A 20,460-nucleotide genomic window follows, 5' to 3' on the forward strand; every position below is an offset into this window, starting at 1 on the left:
CCTAAGAATAATAGGAATAGAAGAAGGAGAAGAAGCGCAGCTCAACGGTCCAGAAAATATATTTAATAAAATTATAGAAGAAAACTTTCCCAACCTAAAGAAAGATATACCTATGAAGGTTCAAGAAGCATACAGAACACCGAATAGGCTGGATCAAAAAAAAACATCCTCTCGCCATATAATAATCAAAACACAAAGCATACAGAATAAAGAAAGAATACTAAGAGCAGCAAAGGAAAAAGGCCAAGTTACTTATAAAGGTAAACCTATCAGACTTACACCTGACTTCTCTATGGAAACCATGAAAGCCAGAAGGTCCTGGATAGATGTACTGCAGAAACTAAGAGACCATGGATGCAAGCCCAGACTACTATACCCAGCCAAGCTTTCGTTCACTATAAATGGAGAAAACAAAATTTTCCAGGATAAAAACAAATTTAAACAATACGTAGCCACAAATCCAGCCTTACAGAAAGTAATAGAAGGAAAATCACTAACCAAGGAGTCCAACAATGACCACAATATCTCAGACAACTAGAGACCCTTCACCAGCGCAACACAAAGAAGGGGAACACACAAAATTTACAACTTAAAAAATGACCGGAGTTAACAACCACTGGTCATTAATATCACTTAATGTCAATGGACTCAACTCTCCTATAAAAAGGCACAGACTAAGAGATTGGATACGAAAACAGGATCCAACATTCTGCTGTTTACAAGAAACACACCTCAACCACAAAGACAGGCACTTACTCAGAGTAAAGGGTTGGGATAAGGCTTATCAAGTAAATGGACCTAAGAAACAAGCAGGGGTGGCCATACTAATTTCTAACAAAGTTGACTTCAAACTTAAATCAATCAGGAGAGATGGAGAGGGACATTTTCTACTCATAACAGGAACAATTCACCAGGATGAAGTCTCAATCCTGAATATCTATGCCCCTAATATAAAAGCACCCACGTACGTAAAAGAAACATTGTTAAAACTCAAGGCAGCCATCAAACCGCACACATTAATAGTAGGAGACTTTAATACTCCTCTCTCACCAATGGACAGGTCAAGTAGACAGAAACCTAACAGAGAAATAAGAGAATTAATGGAGGTAATGAATCAAATGGACTTAACAGACATCTATAGAATATTCCACCCAAATAGGAAAGAATATACCTTCTTCTCTGCAGCTCATGGAACCTTCTCAAAAATCGACCACATACTCGGTAACAAAGCAAACATCCACAGTTACAAAAAAATATTAATAACCACCTGTATCTTATCAGATCACCATGGATTAAAGCTAGAATTCAGCAACAATGCTACCCCCAGAAAGCCTACAAACTCATGGAAACTGAATAGTCAACTACTGAACCATACCTGGATTAAGGAAGAAATAAAGAAAGAAATTAAACTCTTCCTTGAAGACAATGAAAATAAAGAAACAACATACTCAAACCTATGGGACACTATGAAAGCAGTTCTGAGAGGAAAGTTCATAGCACTAACTGCCCACTTAAAGAAAACAGAGAAAGCACACATTGGAGACTTAACAGCCCACCTGAAAGCTCTAGAAAAAAAAGAAGCAGACTCACCTAGAAGGGGTAGAAGACTGGAAATAATCAAACTGAGGGCTGAAATCAACAAAATAGAAACACAGAAAACAATTGAAAGAATCAATGAATCAAAAAGCTGGTTCCTGGAGAAAATCAACAAGATTGATAAACCCCTATCCAAACTAATCAAACGGCAGAGAGAGAATTTGCAAATTAATAAGATCAGAAATGAAAAGGGAGACATAACCACAGACACAGAGGAAATTCAGAGAATCATTAGATCTTACTACAAAAGCCTGTATGCCACAAAACTGGAAAATGTAAAAGAAATGGACGCTTTTTTAGATAAATACCATTTACCAAAGTTAAACCAGGACCAGGTAAACAACCTAAATAGACCTGTTAGTCGTGTAGAATTAGAAGCTGTTATCAAAAACCTCCCTTCCAAAAAAAGTCCAGGACCAGATGGTTTCAATGCGGAATTCTACCAGAACTTCCAAGAAGACCTAATACCTATTCTCCTTAATGTATTTCACAATATAGAAACAGAAGAGTCATTGCCAAATTCCTTTTATGAAGCTACAGTAACTCTGATACCAAAACCACACAAAGACCCAACCAAGAAAGAGAATTACAGGCCAATCTCACTCATGAACATCGACGCAAAAATCCTCAACAAAATACTGGCAAACCGAATCCAAGAACACATTAGAAAAATTATCCATTATGATCAAGTAGGCTTCATCCCAGAGATGCAGGGCTGGTTTAACATACGCAAATCTATCAATGTAATCCATCATATAAATAAACTGAAAGAAAAAAACCATATGATCGTTTCATTAGATGCTGAAAAAGCATTTGACAAAATTCAACATCCCTTTATGATAAAAGTCTTAGAGAGATTAGGGATACAAGGGTCATACCTAAATATAATTAAAGCTATATACAGCAAGCCGACAGCTAATATCAAATTAAATGGAGAGAAACTTAAAGCCATTCCACTAAAATCAGGAACACGCCAAGGCTGTCCACTCTCTCCATACCTCTTCAATATAGTTCTCGAAGTTTTAGCAATAGCAATAAGACAACATAAGGGGATAAAGGGGATTCAAATTGGAAAGGAAGAAGTTAAACTTGCATTATTTGCAGATGATATGATAGTGTACATGAGCGACCCCAAAAACTCATCCAAAGAACTCCTACAGCTGATAAACGCCTTTAGTAATGTGGCAGGATACAAGATCAACTCCAAAAAATCAGTCGCCCTCTTATACACAAAGGATCTGGAAGCAGAGAGAGAAATAAGAGAATCATCACCTTTCACGATAGCCACAAACAGCATAAAATATCTTGGGGTAACTCTAACCAAGGAAGTGAAAGATCTATTTGACAAAAACTTTAAGGCATTGAAGAAAGAAATTGAGGAGGATACCAGAAAATGGAAGGATCTCCCTTGCTCTTGGATTGGGAGAATCAACATAGTAAAAATGGCAATTCTACCAAGGGCAATTTATAGATTCAATGCAATCCCCATTAAAATCCCATCAAAATTCTTCACAGATCTTGAAAGGACAATAATCAACTTTATATGGAGAAACAAAAAACCCAGGATAGCCGAAACAATCTTATACAATAAAGGAACTTCTGGAGGCATTACCATCCCTGACTTCAAACTCTATTACAGAGCTACAGTAATGAAAACAGCGTGGTACTGGCATAAAAACAGAGAAGTCGACCAATGGAATCGTATAGAAGACCCGGATCTTAACCCACAAACCTATGAACAACTGACTCTTGATAAAGGAGCTAAAAGTATACAATGGAAGAAAGAAAGCATCTTCAACAAATGGTGCTGGCACAATTGGATGTCAACCTGTAAAAGAATGAAAATAGACCCATATCTATCACCATGCACAAAACTCAAGTCCAAATGGATCAAAGACCTCAATATCAATCTGAACACACTGAACCTGATAGAAGAGAAAATGGGAAGTACCCTACAACATATGGGCACTGGAGATCGCTTCCTATGTATAACCCCAGCAGCACAGACATTAAGGGCAACATTGAATAAATGGGACCTCCTGAAACTGAGAAGCTTCTGTAAAGCAAAGGACACTGTCATTAAGACAAAAAGGCAGCCTACTGACTGGGAGAAGATCTTCACCAACCCCGCAACAGACAAAGGTCTGATCTCCAAAATATATAAAGAACTCAAGAAACTAGACTTTAAAAGGATAATTAACCCAATTAAAAAATGGGGCACTGAACTGAACAGAGAATTCTCAACAGAAGAAGTTAAAATGGCCAAAAGATACTTAAGGTCATGCTCAACCTCCTTAGCGATCAGAGAAATGCAAATCAAAACAACTTTGAGATATCATCTTACACCTGTCAGAATGGCTAAAATCAAAAACACCAAGGATAGCCTTTGCTGGAGAGGTTGTGGAGAAAGGGGTACCCTCATCCATTGCTGGTGGGACTGCAAACTTCTGCAACCACTTTGGAAATCAGTGTGGCGGTTTCTCAGAAAAATTGGGATCAACCTACCCCTGGACCCAGCAATACCACTCTTGGGAATATACCCAAGAGATGCCCTATCATATGACAAAAGCATTTGTCCAACTATGTTCATAGCAGCATTATTTGTAATAGCCAGAACCTGGAAGCAACCTAGATGCCCTTCAATGGAAGAATGGATGAAGAAATTGTGGAATATATACACATTAGAGTACTACTCTGCGGTAAAAAACAATGACTTCTCGAATTTTGCATGCAAATGGATGGAAATAGAAAATACGATCCTTAGTGAGGTAACCCAGACCCAAAAAGAAGAACATGGGATGTACTCACTCATAATTGGTTTCTAGCCATGGATAGGGGCCACTGAGTCTATAATTTGTGATCCTAAAGAAGCTAAACAAGAGGGTAAACCCAAGGAAAAACATATAGATATCCTCCCAGCTATGGGAAATAGACATGACTGATGGGCAAAAAATTGGAATCTTGGGGGTGGGGTGGGATGGGGATGAGGGGTGATGGGGAGAGAAAAGTGTGAAGGAGAGGATGAGGGGAAATGGGGGAATCGGGGTGATTGGGGATAAAGGAAGGTTGGATAGGGGAGCAGGGAAACTCATACCTTAGGTAAGGGAGCCACCTAAGGGGTGGCAAGAGACTTGAACTTGGAATGGCTACCAGATGCCCAGGGCAATGTCCCCAGTTAGTTCATTGGGGCACCTGAGGATAGGGAACCTGAAATGAACCTATCCTATAATCATACTGATGAATATCTTGCATATCGCCATAGAACCTTCATCTAGCGATGGATGGAGATAGAGCCAGAGACCCACACTGGAGCATCGGACTGAGCTCCCAAGGTTATAATGAGGAGCAGAAGGAGAGAGAACATGAACAAGGAAGTCAGGACCATGAGGGGTGCACCCAACCACTGGGACAGTGGGGCCGATCTATTGGGAGCTCACCAAGGTCAGCTGGACTGCTACTGAAAAAACATGGGATAAAACCGGACTCTCGGAATGTGGCGGACAATGAGAGCTGACGAGAGGCCAAGAAGAATGGCACAGGAACTTTCAACTGGCGATAGATCGAGAGAGAGACAGAGACCCAAATTGGAGCAATGGTCTGAGCTCTTAAGGTCCAAATGAGGAGCAGAAGGAGGGAGAACATGACCAAGGAAATCAGGACCACGAGGCGTGCACCCACCCACTGTGACAGTGGAACTGATCTATTGGGAGCTCTTCAAGGCCAGCTGGACTGGGACTGAATAAGCATGGGTTGAAACTGGACTCTCTGAACATGGCGGACAATGAAGGCTGATGAGAAGCCAAGGACAATGGCACTAGGTTTCGATCCTAATACATGAACTGGCTTTGTGGGAGCTTAGCCTGTTTTGTTGCTCACCTTCCTGGGCCTGGATGGAAGTGGGAGGACCTTGGTCTTCCTGTAGGGCAGGGAATTTGGACTGCTCTTCAGTATCGAGAGGGAGGGGGAATGGACTGGGGGGAGGAGAAGAGGAGTGGGGATGGGGGAGGGGAGTGGGGGGAGGGGGCAATGTGTGGGAGGAGGGGAGGGAAATGGGAAACGGGGAGCAGTTGGAAATTTTAATTAAAAAAGAATAAAAAAAAATACCATTATTTGCTAATTCTATGATACCAGACTATATATATATATATATACATATATATGTGTGTGTATATATATATATATATATATACACACACATATACAGATCAAATAACTCCTTAATTGATATTCCTGGGTTAACAAATAATCACTGAGATGATAAAATCAGGAAACATAAATCTGAATCCAACTGTTACTCCTTAATTATATTAACATTAATTATATTAAGATGTTTAAGCCCTATTTTTCTCATTCAAAAAACTGAGCTAGAGATAACATCACATTAAAGAATGAGACACCGGGGGCTAGAGAGATGGCTCAGCGGTTAAGAGCATTGCCTGCTCTTCCAAAGGACCTGAGTTCAATTCCCAGCAACCACATGGTGGCTCACAACCATCTGTAATAAGGTCTGGTGTCCTCTTCTAGCCTGCAGGCATACAGGCATTCTGTAGACAGAATATTGTGTCCATAAAACACAGATAGAATATTGTATCCATAATAAATAAATATTTAAATAAAAAAAGAATGAGACACCAAATAAAGTACCTGTTACTACAGCAAGTATAAAATGCTCATAATCAGTCACAAAGCATATATATGTTTCTTTGTACAATACTACACTGGAGTGCAGTAAAAGGAAATAACAGGATAAAGTTATTGCGATTTAAAAGACAAACAGAGGGCCAGGGAGATGGCTCAGTGGGTAAAAGTGCACAATGTACAAACCTGACAACTTGGGTTTGAATCCCCAGAAGATATATTACTAAAGTAAATCAAATTAAAAAGCCAGTCTCAGTAGTGTAAGCATCCGTAATTCCATGGAGTCAGTCAAGAGAATCTTCACAAGCTTGCCAGCCAGCCAACCAAGCTCACAAAGTGAAGAGACCTCAATCAGGCAGAAAGGCAAAAACTGCCACCTGAAGCTGTCTACTGACCTTCACATATACTCCATCACACACACACACCTAAAATATTTGCTTGGTATCGTCTTGATTTTTGTCTTGGTTCTTCCAACTCTTCTCTTTTCCTGGCTTTAAAAAATTCATTCTTCAAAACTTTTTTTTTGTTTATTTGGTTGTTTTTGAGACAGGGTTTCTCAATGTGTAGCTCTGGATATCCTGGAACTAGCTCTGTAGAACACACTGGCTCAAACTCACAGAGATCCACCTGCTGGGATTAAAGGCGTGCACCACCACCTCCAGGCTCTTCAAAACTATTACATAGTCTTGTCCTTCATCTTTTGTGCATGTGGTATGTGTGTGTGTGTGTGTGTGTGTGCTCTTCACATGTGTGTTGGTGCAGTTGCTAGAGAGCACCCATGTAGATCTTTCTATTTTATTATAATTGTTGTTGTTGGTATTGTTGTTTGAGACAGTGTCTCCATGTAGCTCTGGCTGTTCTTGGAACTCACTATGTAGACCAGGCTGGCCTCGAAGTCAGAAAGATCAGCCTGTCTCTGCCTCCCAAGTGCTAAGATTAAAGATTGCACCATCACACTCAGTTCCCTGCCTTACTTTTTAAGACAGGTTCTCTAGCTAAAGCTGGAACTTGACATTTCAGCTAGACAGGCTGGCCAATGAGTCCCTGCTGTCTGTACCTCTGTTGCCACCACCATACCACTACCCCCATAGCCCTGGGGTTACAGATGTGCACTGCTGCACCTGACTTTTTGTGAATGCTGAGGATCCAACCTCAGGTCTGTAAGCTTGTACGACAAGCATGTTACCAATCAACTCATCTCCCCAGTCCTCGCAAACATATTTCTAATCAAAGCAGTATATGGGGACTGTATGAGCTGCCAGAGGCACTGGTTTTCCTTGGAGGGTAGAGACCCCTCTTCTTCTTCATATCTAGGAGAATTAGTAGAGAGACTTCAGCATTTAGCCAACAGTTCAACCCACATGTTCTTCTCTGAAACCTGATGTTTCCATAACCCTCTCCTGACAAATCATTCTCATCCTGGAATAAAACAAAACAAAAGCCCTCATCCCTCCAACCTAAATTCTAATGTAACCTTTATGCCACCTTCCCTTACTATCTCAGAGTGTTTGCTGCTTATATAATGATGCGTATTTCTTTCCATGCTGTAAACCTTACCATAATTATTTCCATCCCCTTCCAACCAGCCCACGAGCTCCCTGAGGGCAAACCTGGGACCTATTTTGTTTATATCTTCAGGATCTAGCTCAGGGCAGGACAAATGGGAGAAGCCACTGGTTATCCAGAACAGCTCCAAGAAGAAACAGGATCAATGCTTGGGCATGGTTCCCACCAACGTCACCCCTTTGAATACGTGAGGGAAAAGAGCGTTAAACAAAAGTCAAGAGAGCCTGATTCTAGTAGCCCTGGCTCTGCTTAATAAAAAAAAGAAAAAAAAAAACTGTTCAAACCACACACTCTCACAGTTATCTGAATTCCCAGCAGGTAAAGTAATGAAATGATCATCTGTCCCTCAAACATCCTTCAGTAGATGTCTATTATATACAAACACTAAAAAGTAAAGGAATTCTGAAATTAAAATTGTTATATAAGAGTAAATTATTTTTATTATTGCCTCACAGCTTGATACTTTTATAGCTATCTATTTTGCCAAAAAGCATGCTGTGAAACAAATTAACTATTTACTGCTATAACTAAAAGAACTGTTGTTTTTTTCTAAAACCCTAAAGGCACTGTAGCGTGCATACCCGAGAGTGAACACAACAAGTATAAAGAAGTAAAGACAAATAATCCAATTAATTCACAGTTGTTTACACCACTGACTAGCAATCCCTTTGAGAACAAGTTTTTATACTAACAAACCTGTAAGAAAACTGGCCAGAATGTTTTGAGGTGCCTGTATTATACATGTCTGAGATTTCTGATGACCGTCTGAAATCTAGTCTCTTCTCTCTAGTTTAATCCTGTCACAGGTGGGTCACAACTGTCACAGTTGGGTCACAGCAAATAGACTTCCAAGCCCTTCAAACTGAGAAGCTGTGAAATAGTCAAGACAAAAAAAGCCTAAGAGATGTACCTAATGGAGCTGACCTGAAAAGAACCAAAGCCATTGTCAGGAGCCAATGAAGATGCTTGGGAACTCCACAGACACAGAATAAGCAGCGAGGGTGGTCTCCAAATCTCAAATCCTCTAAAAGCTAAAGAAGCACATGCTCATATCAAAACAGCTCCTATCAGTGGCAGCCCTATGGAGGCCCTACACCAGTCATGGTCAGCAATTCCAAGAAGGGGAGGCTCCTTGTCAGTCAAGCCTATGACTGTCCCTGTCAATTTCTGTTCACTGGGGTGCTACCAATACACAGAGGGCACAAGACCTAGTCTGGGACTTAGTGGCAGAGCCACAACTGTTGATATCCACACTTCTCAACTATCTTCCTGCCAAACAGAGTTCAGATCCAAGGACCAATAACCCCTATCTGCTTCTTTCATTTTCCCTCCTGTCCAGTGAGTAAGTCTTTTACTCAAGTTATGGTTCCCCAAACAAAAAATTAATAAGGTCTGGGAACTTGTTAGAAATACACAATTTGGGGTACCACCTGGGCTTTACTGAATCAGAATTTTTATTTATCAAAATTCCCAAACAAATAATTTGCAGGCTAAAGACCACCCTAAGCTTAAGGCCTGACATGCTCACATCCATCTTTCTCAAAGAAAGAAATAACTGTTTTCAGCTTTGAAAGCCTATCTGCTGAGTGCCATATTCTCTGCAGACTCCTGAATGCTAAATGGGCTGCTAAGACTTTATGTTCCCCCTATCCAGCTGCCTCTAACTTCTAAAGTTCCTCAGTCCCACAAAGGATAGTGGCTTTTTTGCCTCTTGACAAGATACATATCCTGCTTTCCAGGCAAAAGAGACAGCCTCCAAAGCTACAGGGACTCTAGAGTGTTCTGGCCCTTGTTAAGTCAGAGGATTTTCTATGCTGCATGCCAATTCAATGAATGAAGCTAGCACCCAGTACTCAAGGTTCAGGGACTCTTATTCTTTTAACTTGTAAACTGCCTCAGCTCATTTAGTCCCTGGAATATTTCCCTCCACAATATGATCTGGCAACGATCAGAGAGGGGCAACTGAGAACATGAAGACCCCACTGCATTTTCAGAGTTTTGCTGCTGCCTTGTTTTTATACATTGCTTGCCCACAGTGGAAGAACACAAAGCATATTTCAGCTTACACTAGGTAGGCCCTTGCATCAAATGTCTCTAATTCTGCCCTCTTTGGGTTCAACTGCTCCTTATATTCCTGAGGACAAATACTACTGATACTCTCTTCTTACTTGCTAACTTTTTCTACTAAGTTCCATCCTGCCAGCCAGCCAGGAGAGATAGTAGAAACAAACCAGGTACATCCAAAGCACATGCCTATAATCCTAGGACTCAGAAGGGTGAGGTGGGAAGATAACAACTCTGAAGTCAAGCTGGACTACATACACACACACACAAAGTTCCCAAAAACAAGACAATAAAAGCATACCCTCTTCTTTGAACGTTCATATGGACTACAAGAGCTTGAGTTTGTTGACTCAATTTCACTGTTCATCTGTTCCTGACATCCTCAAATTGTATCAGTCCCTTATCTATACCAGGCATAACCTGGGCATCATAGTTTTGTTCCCATATGACAGGGATGTGGGCCTCTCTATACTGTCCTCTCCTAACCTCTAAATGGCAGCTCACACAGGAATTTAGTATTCAGGGTTCTCCACTCCTTTAGCTGTGATTCTAGATTATGCATCCACCGATGCTGCTGTAAACATTATGTGTATGCTGATGACTCCCAAAAATATATGTCTAGTTTCTAACTCTTCATGGAACTCCAAACACACTTATGCAAACATCTTTATTTTCAGTATTTTTTACAATATTATTGAGGGAAAGCTAACACATAATAAACTATATATACTAAAAGTACAAAGTGATAAATATTCATGTAATAAAAATCCCACAAAAACTAACAAACATATGCACCTCTTCTACTCTCACCCTAAAAAAAACCACTGTTCACCTTTTGTCACTATTAATTATTTTTGCATTTCTAGATTTTTATAAAAGTGAAATCACAGGGTATTCTTTTTGCCTAACTTCTTTCACTCATCATAATTACTATGAGATCTATTTATCTTGTGGTACATGTCAGTCATTCTTTTTTACTGCTGAATGGGCATACCAAATCAGTTTACCCATTCACATACTGATGCATATTTGTTTCCACTTTGAAGTTAAAACTGAACGTTTGTATATAAAACTTTATTCATTTATAAGACTTGATGTGGCAATAATTTTATTTCACAAAGGTAAACAACCAAGAATGGAATGGTTGGGTCATGTATTAGTCATATGCTGAACTTTTTAAGAAACTACCAAACTCTTTTCCAAAGTGACTGTCCATTATCCCCACATCAACAGTACTAGTTACACAATACTAACACCAACACATGGTCAATCTTTTTAACTTTGGCTATTCTAGTGGATCTGTAGTATCTTGTGATTTTACATTGCATTTCCTTAATGACTAATGTTGAATATCTTTTCCCATATTTGCCATATCTTTAGTAAAGCTGTTCAAACTTTAGTGTGTTTTTTAATTGGGTTATTATTGAATTAATTTCTTTAAACTCTAAATAAAATCCCATAGTCAGATAATTTTTTTGCAATCTTTCCCGTTATCTGTGGCCTATGTTTTTATTTTTAAAACAGTGACTTATTGAAAAGCAAAGTATATAATTTTGATTAAATCAAATTTACTGACTTTTTCTTATATGTTTCAAATTCTTTGGTTATACTTCAAATCTGATGCCTAAAATCTGAAAATCTAACATTTTTGACTCAGTTTTCTAATAGAAAATTGGTGTTTTTACACAAACATTGAGATCTGATTCACTTCAAACTACTGTTTCCTTCTATTTGTTGGCCCCTATTTTGGTCATGGTTCAGAATGAACCTAGAGCCAACTACGATACACTCCTTAAAACTGAGCTCCTTCCTTAGCCCTTGGTGTTTCCATTCTCGTCCTGTGACAGGTTGGCCTTGAATTCACTATGTAGTCTTGTCAGGCCTCCAACCTGAAATACTCCTGTCTCAGCTTCCCAAGGAACCTCTGTGCCTGTTCTAATCCCTGCATATATTAAGGGGCAAAGTTAATTTATTTTTATGTGTCTATAAAACTAGCACAACACATTTGTTGGAAAAAAAAGATCCCTTGTCCACTGAATTATCTTAGCAATTCATAAAGAAACAGTCAAAAATGTCTGCGTTTATTTAGGTGTTCTCTATTTTGTTCCACTGATCTGCATGTCCACCTTAATGCTAATATCATTTGCCTTGGTTACAGGAGCTTTGACAAAGGTCTTAAACCCAGATAATGCTGTGTCTTCCAATTTTGTTCTTTATTTGGCTCTTCTAGATGTTCTGCTCTTCCACACAAATCTGAAAAGCTGCCTATAAATTCCATAAAGAGACTGCTGACATTGGAGGGAACGGGAACTGAATCAGTTTGATCTTGAGTTGAGTAGAACCGGAAGCTTACCAATATTGACTCTTTTATTTCATAAACATGATATTTCTTACCATTTAGAATTCTTAACTTTGCTCACTAATGCTTTATAGGTTTAGTGTACACTGCTCTATTTTTGGTCAAGTTTATCCCTAATTATATCATATTTTTATCCTACTGCAAACAGCTTTTTCAAAAAATTTTTTTAATTTCCTGTTTTTCATTGCCAGTATGTAGAAATACAAATGATTTTTTTTTTAATATAAACTTTCTGTCCTTCAACCTTGATAACTCACTTCTTCTAGTATCTTTTTCAATAGACTCATTAGGACGTTCTACACAGAAAAATCACTTAGTAACCCAGGCTGGCCTCGAACTCGTGATCCTCCTGCCTCTGTCTCCTTCAGCAAATCCTACCAGCGTGCACCACCACAACCGAAGTATTCTACAACATATGGGCACAGGAGACCACTTCCTACATATAACCCCAGCAGCACAGACATTAAGGGCAACATTGAATAAATGGGACCTCCTGAAACTGAGAAGCTTCTGTAAAGCAAAGGACACTGTCACTAAGACAAAAAGGCAACCCACTGACTGGGAGAAGATCTTCACCAACCCCGCAACAGACAAAGGTCTGATCTCCAAAATATATAAAGAACTCAAGAAACTAGACATTAAAACTCTAATTAACCCAATTAAAAAATGGGGCACTGAACTGAACAGAGAATTTTCAACAGAAGAAATTCGGATGGCCAAAAGACACTTAAGGTCATGCTCAACCTCCTTAGCGATCAGGGAAATGCAAATCAAAACAACTTTGAGATATCATCTTACACCTGTCAGAATAGCTAAAATAAAAAACACCAACAATAGCCTTTGCTGGAGAGGATGTGGAGTAAGGGGTACACTCATCCATTGCTGGTGGGAATGCAAACTTGTGCAACCATTATGGAAAGCAGTGTGGCGGTTTCTCAGGAAATTTGGGATCAACCTACCCCAGGACCCAGCAATACCACTCTTGGGAATATACCCAAGAGATGCCCTATCATACTACAAAAGTATTTGTCCAACTATGTTCATAGCAGCATTATTTGTAATAGCCAGAACCTGGAAACAACCTAGATGCCCTTCCACGGAAGAATGGATGAAGAAAGTGTGGAATATATACACATTAGAGTGCTACTCAGCGGTAAAAAACAATGACTTCTTGAATTTTGCATGCAAATGAATGGAAATAGAAAACATTATCCTGAGTGAGGTAACCCAGACCCAAAAAGATGAACATGGGATGTACTCACTCATAATTGGTTTTTAGCCATAAATATAGGAGTCTATAATTCGTGATCCTAGAGAAGCTAAATAAGAAGGTGAACCCAAAGAAAAACATATAGTTATCCTCCTGGATATTGTTAGTAGTCAAGATTGCTGGGCAAAAACTTGGGAACTGGGGGGGGGAGGGGAGATGGGGAGAGAAAAGTGAGAAGGAGAGGATAGGGAGAACTTGGGGGAATGGGATGGTTGGGATAATGGAAGGTTGGATATGGGAGCAGGGACGTATATATCTTAATTAAGGGAGCCATTTTAGGGTTGGCAAGAGCCTTGACTCTAGAGGGGTTCCCAGGGGTTCAGAGACATGTACCCAACTAGGTCCTTGGGCAACTGAGGAGAGAGAGCCTGAAATGGCCCGATCCTATAGCCATACTAATGAATATCTTGCATAACATCATAGAACCTTCATCTGGTGATATATGGAGATAGAGACAGAGACCCACATTGGAGCAATGAACTGAGCTCCCAAGGTCCAAATGAGGAACAGAAGGAGGGAGAACATGAGCAAGGAAGTCAAGACTGCAAGGGGGGCATCCACCCACTGAGATGGTGGGGCTGATCTACTAGGAGATCACCAAGGCCAGCTGGACTGGGACTGAAAATGCATGGGATAAAACCGGACTCACTGAATATGGTGGACAATGAGGGCTTCTGAGAAGCCAAGGACAATGGCACTGAGTTTTGATCCTACTGCATGTACTGGCTTTGTGGGAGCCTAGCCGGTTTGGATGCTCACCTTCCTAGACCTGGATGGAGGGGGGAGGACCTTGGACTGCCCACAGGGCAGGGAACCCTGACTGCTCTTTGGACTGGAGAAGGGGTGTGGGGAGGGGGGAGGGAGAGGGAAAAGGGAGGCGGGGAGGAGGCAGAAATTTTTAATTAAAAAAAATTAATAAAAAAAATCACTTAGTAAAATAATAAAACAATTTCCTAACTCCTTTTTCTACGGGCTTGAATCTCCAAAACAATGTAGGGAAGGTAGGCTTGGTGCCACAGATAGTTGCGGAATTTTGTCAAATGTGTTTTCCATATCTACTGACCGATACTTGATTTAAATATAAGGTCAAATCTAGTTTTAAATGATGAGCTACAGTGACTGCTTTTAAACACTAAGTCAACTTTGCATTTCTAGAACAAGTTTCATCTATTCATGTTCCATTCTTATGTGCATACTCCTAGAGAATCTCTGCTAATATTTTGTTCGATACTGCTCACCTGTGTTTATAAGAGGTATTCATCTGTAGATCTCTTATGTTATTTCCCACTCTGGTATTTCACAATGGTGGGTGGCCTCATAGAATGAAGGGAAAGGGATCACTCCTCGTGTAAGACAAGGACTATGTATTTCTTCTTTAAAAGTTTAATACAGTTTACCAGTAAGTGACACCATCTAGGATACTGAAGTGTTTCTCAGTAATACACCCAAAAGGAAAAATATTAATAAGAGCAGGCAAAACTAGTGACTGCTACAGCAAAACATGTTTTTTCTCATTTCAGCTAATCACAACACACTCATTTTGCTTAAATAAAAACTTAACATATGTTTGTGGCTCCCCTCTTTAGCTTGTCCTGTTCCTCAAACCTGTCTTCAATTCCTATCTGCTCTACTTTCAACATGCTAACTTCTCTCCACATGTCCCCACTACAGTCCAAAGTTCAAACAACAGCCAGGAGGATTTAGGATTTGATTTCTTCCACTTTTATATACTAATAGTAAAAAACAGTAGATTTGTTCATGAACCTAAACTATACTGACTGCAGGGATGCTAACTAGTTCGCCAAACTCTTTCCTACTCAACTAGCTCAAGCAACACAGGAACTTACAAAATCAGACCTCTGGATCCAGGCCTGTTGGTACATGCCTTTAATCCAGCACTAAACATGTATTGCTGTGTGTTTCTGTACGGGCAGCAGAACCTCTAAAGAACACCATCATCTCTATGGGTCTGTTTACTCTCGCAGTAAAGGCTGTAGGAAAGTAGTGAGTGATTTTAAGCTTGACAAGACCCTATAAGCATTTTTCCTATCCAAAAGATTATCAGAAATCCATGTAAGGATCTGACAAAGTAGAAGGACTGAAGAGGGATCAATATACTTCAAATCCATTCAGTACCAAGATTCAGAAGCAACATTCAGTTTTACCTTGGGGCCCAAGGGGCCTGTTACCCACAAAACACACACACACACACACACACACACGATGCCTGTAAGTACACTGTGGAATACACAATACCCTGTGAAGAAAATAATTAGAAAAGGAAATTTAAACTCACCTTCCACTGGTCTTCGGGAAGCAGTTTTACAACAACAAGGTCCCCATTTAAGGCTCTATTACGAGCAACGACTCCGTCAATAAAAATGTCCCGATCACCATCCTAAGTTAGAAGAAGAAATAAAGGAACAGTCAACTTACCAAGGCCTTGGGCCAACATTAAAAGTGTTTAGACTCTAAATCTACCTACTAACTTAACAAGAACACTACTTCAAAGCCTCAAACAAATCTAAAGAGAATTAAGTCTCTTCTGATAAAAAGAAATGGTGATACAAACCTAAGAACAAACTAGCAGAGTTCTAAAAATCACCAAATACTTAGAGAGTATTTAGTATACACTAAAGGCAGACAAAAACAAAGAAAAGCACATAAAGAAAAAAAACTAAGACTGGCTAGACAGTGGTGGTGCACACCTTTAATCCCAGCTCTAGAGAGGTAGAAGCAGGCAGATCTCAGTAAGTTCAAGGCTAGCTTAGTCTACAGAGCTAGTTACAGGACAGCTGGGGCTGTTACACAGAGAAACCCTGTCTTGAAAAACCAAACAAAAGCAAAAATAAGACTGTAGATTTTGGTTACTAAAACAAGAAAGATGATGTTATCCTTTTTAGCTTTAGATTGGAAAAAGAAAAACTTGCAAAGAAAACAGAGAAGGAAAGAGCATCATTTTGAGATTAACAGATACACATATAAACACTTATATTTACATGTAATTTTAAGAAAACAAAAAATAACATAATTTTATAAGGCATTTAAAACCCTAGTGCCAGGCACAGGAAACTTCCTTCCAAGTTGATCAGGGGTGTCCAAAAGACTCTCAAAATAACATATGCTGTTGCTGTTGCCCTAAGTTGCCTCCCAGAAACTGAACATCAATCTCTATTGCTGAAAACACCACATACTTCAGATACACAACTTGGAGGAATAGAGCTGTGAATCTGGCCTGGAGGCCTCCTCCCTAAGAACTAGCTTTCATAGTACTAAGAGGTGCTAGGGATAAAAGCAAAACTGATCCTCCAGCCCAACTATAATGCCTATGAGCCACAACACTAATTAGTATTGCAAGATAACCCCAAAGGTGTGAAAGTGGTACTCACATCTAATTGGACTTAAAGCCCACTCGATAGAAAGGAAGAATAGAGCCTACTACTGCTATATTCCTAAACCAGTATATTTTCTAACTGCATTCTAAATTTTTATGCTTTTACCCATATATAAGTATAGCTCTCACCTCTTATCATAGAAGATTCATTTTGCAGCACACAGAAACCATTACAAAAATTCACAACTGATCAAAGGGCAGAGAACAACTAACCGTGGGGTGTACAACCTCAAAAGAACATCTACAGCACAGTCCCGCACCTAAGGCTCATGGAACATGGCAAAAGAGGGAGCAGAAAGACTGTAAAAGTCAAAGGGCCAGGATGTCTGCTGCAAGACAGTGTCTTCTATATATGATAAGGAAGCTGCACAATATAATCTCAACAATATGGTTACATAAATAAAATCTGCATAATGATGATACCAGTTTACATGCCAATGTGGATAAGGGAAACCTCACACGACTCCACCCATAGGCGAAGAGTTAAAAGCAATTAATGACTTCTGGGAGAGGGAGAATCAGTCTTCCCCTCCGATGAACTTCCTAATAGGCTATCCAACACCCTAAACACATATAAGCAACACCAAAATGATTTAGCAGGTTATATTTATATATTTATATGTACATACATGTAAGCATATACATGTACATATATGCACATAAACATATGGTTATGAACTTGCTAAGTAATGAGGAGACTCAGAAAGAGCTGGAAGAGGGAAAGGAAAATTTAAATACAATACTCATATAAAATTCTAAAAAAATGAAAAAAATTGAGATTCATAAAGCATCTTTAGTCCTCCTTACTCCTGACTTTGGAGCACAGTGAGCTCTAGACCAGCGGTTCTCAGCTTGTGAGTCAAAACCTCCACAGGTTCACATATCAGATAGCCTGCATATATGTTTACATTATAATTCATAACAGTAGCAAAATTACAGCTATGAAATAGCAACAAGATAATTTTATGGTTGGGGTCACTACCACTTGAGGAACTATATTAAAGGGTCACAGCATTAGGAAGGTTGAGAGCACTGCACTGTTCTAGACCATGAACATGAAGCATTCTTAGTCTCACAGCCAGAAATACCCCCATTGTAAATGGGATGGAGTCCAATGAAAACCCTCACCACCCCTCACGCCAGCCATCTACTTCAAAACTTTTTTTTTCTTTTATTTATTTTTTATTCTTTTTTTTTTAATTAAAATTTCCACCTGCTCCCCGTTTCCCATTTCCCTCCCCTCCTCCCAAATGTTGCCCCCTCCCCCCACTCCCCTCCCCCTATCTCCACTCCTCTTCTCCTCCCCCCACACCATTCCCCCTCCCTCTCGATACTGAAGAGCAGTCCAAATTCTCTGCCCTGCGGGAAGACGAAGGTCTTCTATCTACGTCCAGGAAGGTGAGCTTCTAAACAGGCTAAGCTCCCACAAAGCCAGTTCATGTATTAGGATTGAAACCTAGTGCCATTGTCCTTGGCTTCTCATCAGTCTTCATTGACCGCCATGCTCAGAGAGTCCGGAATCAACCCATGCTTATTCAGTCCCAGACCAGCTGGCCTTGGTGGGCTCCTAATAAATCAGTTCCACTGTCACAGTGGGTGGGTGCATCCCTCGTGGTCCTGATTTTTTGCTCTTGTTCTCCCTCCTTCTGCTCCTCATTTGGACCTTAAGAGCTCAGACCGTTGCTCCAAATTGAGAATCTGTCTCTACCTCGATCCATCGCCAGATGAAGGTTCTAAGGTGATATGCAAGATATTCATCAGTATAGGATAGGGTCATTTCAGGTTCCCTCTCCTTAGTTGCCCAAGGTACCAGCTGGGGACATATTCCTGGACACCTGCGAACCCCTCTAGAGTCAAGTCTCTTGCCAACCCTAAGATGGCTCCCTTAGATAGGATATATACTTCACTGCTCCCGTATCCATCCTTCCTATATCCCAACCATCCGAATCCCCCAAGCTTCTCCCATCCTCCCCTTCTCATATTTCTCATCCCATTTCCCCTTTGCCCCATGCCACCTCACCCGCAAGTTCCCAGTTTTTGCCCTGCAATCTTGTCTACTTCCCCCTCTCCATGCGGATGACTATATGATTTTCTTTGGGTTCACTTTCTTATTTAACTTCTATAGGATCACACATTATATGCTTAATGTCTTTTATTTATGGCTAGAAACCGATTATGAGTGAGTACATCCCATGTTCCTCTTTTTGGGTCTGGGATACCTCACTCAGGATAGTGTTTTCTATTTCCATCCATTTGCACGCAAAATTCGAGAAGTCATTGTTTTTTACTGCTGAGTAGTACTCTAATATGTATATATTCCACACTTTCTTCATCCATTCCTCCATTGAAGGGCATCTAGGTTGTTTCCAGGTTTTGGCTATTACAAACAATGCTGCTATGAACATAGTTGAACAGATACTTTTGTCATTTGATGTGGCATCTCTTGGGTATATTCCCAATAGTGGTATTACTGGATCTTGGGGTAGGTTGATCCCAAATTTCCTGAGAAATCGCCACACTGATTTCCAAAGTGGTTGCACAAGTTTGCATTCCCACCAGCAATGAATGAGTGTGCCTCTTTCTCCACAACCTCTCCAGCAAAGGCTATCATTGGTGTTTTTGATTTTAGCCATTCTGACAGGTGTAAGATGGTATCTCAAAGTTGTTTTAATTTGCATTTCCCTTATCGCTAAGGAGGTTGAGCATGACCTTAGGTGTCTTTTGGCCATTTGAATTTCTTCTGTTGAGAATTCTCTGTTCAGATCAGTGCCCCATTTTTTTATTGGGTTCATTAGCATTTTAAAGTTTAGTTTCTTGAGTTCTTTATATATTTTGGTGATCAGACCTTTGTCTGTTGCAGGGTTGGTGAAGATCTTCTCCCAGTCAGTGGGTTGCCTTTTTGTCTTAGTGACAGTGTCCTTTGCTTTACAGAAGCTACTCAGTTTCAGGAGGTCCCATTTATTCAATGTTGCCCTTAATGTCTGTGCTGCTGGGGATAAACGTAGGAAGTGATCTCCTGTACCCATATGTTGTAGAGTACTTCCAACTTTTTCTTCTATCAGGTTCAGTGTGTTCAGACTAATATTGAGGTCTTTAATCCATTTGGACTTGAGTTTTGTGCATGGTGATAGATATGGATCTATTTTCATTCTTCTACACGTTGACAACCAGTTCTGCCAGCACCATTTGTTGAAGATGCTCTCTTTTTTCCATTGAATACTTTTAGCTCCTTTATCAAAAATTAGGTGTTCATAAGTTTGTGGGTTAAAATCAGGGTCTTCTACTCGGTTCCATTGATCGACTTCTCTGTTTTTATGCCAATACCAAGCTGTTTTCAATACTGAGGCTCTGTAATAGAGTTTGAGGTCAGGGATGGTAATGCCTCCAGACGATCCTTTATTATATAAGATTGTTTTGGCTATTCTGGGTTTTTTGTTTCTCCATATAAAGTTGATTATTGTCCTCTCAAGATCTGTGAAGAATTTTGATGGGATTTTAATGGGGATTGCATTGAATCTATAAATTGCCCTTGGTAGAATTGCCATTTTTACTATGTTGATCCTCCCTATCCAA

At 40.0% G+C, this 20,460-nt stretch overlaps 1 protein-coding gene across 3 annotated transcripts in view; it reads right to left on the minus strand.

Annotated features, from left to right (window-relative positions):
- Dis3l2 (DIS3 like 3'-5' exoribonuclease 2) overlaps positions 1–20,460 on the minus strand; it is a 381,117-nt gene that overhangs the window by 304,752 nt on the left and 55,905 nt on the right. For all 3 annotated transcript variants that reach the window (XM_057762692.1, XM_057762690.1, XM_057762691.1), the window contains exon 5: positions 15,790–15,891. In XM_057762692.1, coding sequence (XP_057618675.1) covers positions 15,790–15,891 — 102 coding nt within the window. The remainder of the gene's footprint in view (positions 1–15,789; positions 15,892–20,460) is intronic.

This window comes from Chionomys nivalis, chromosome 2 (assembly GCF_950005125.1).
Source record: "Chionomys nivalis chromosome 2, mChiNiv1.1, whole genome shotgun sequence".
NCBI classification, from domain to species: domain Eukaryota; kingdom Metazoa; phylum Chordata; class Mammalia; order Rodentia; family Cricetidae; genus Chionomys; species Chionomys nivalis.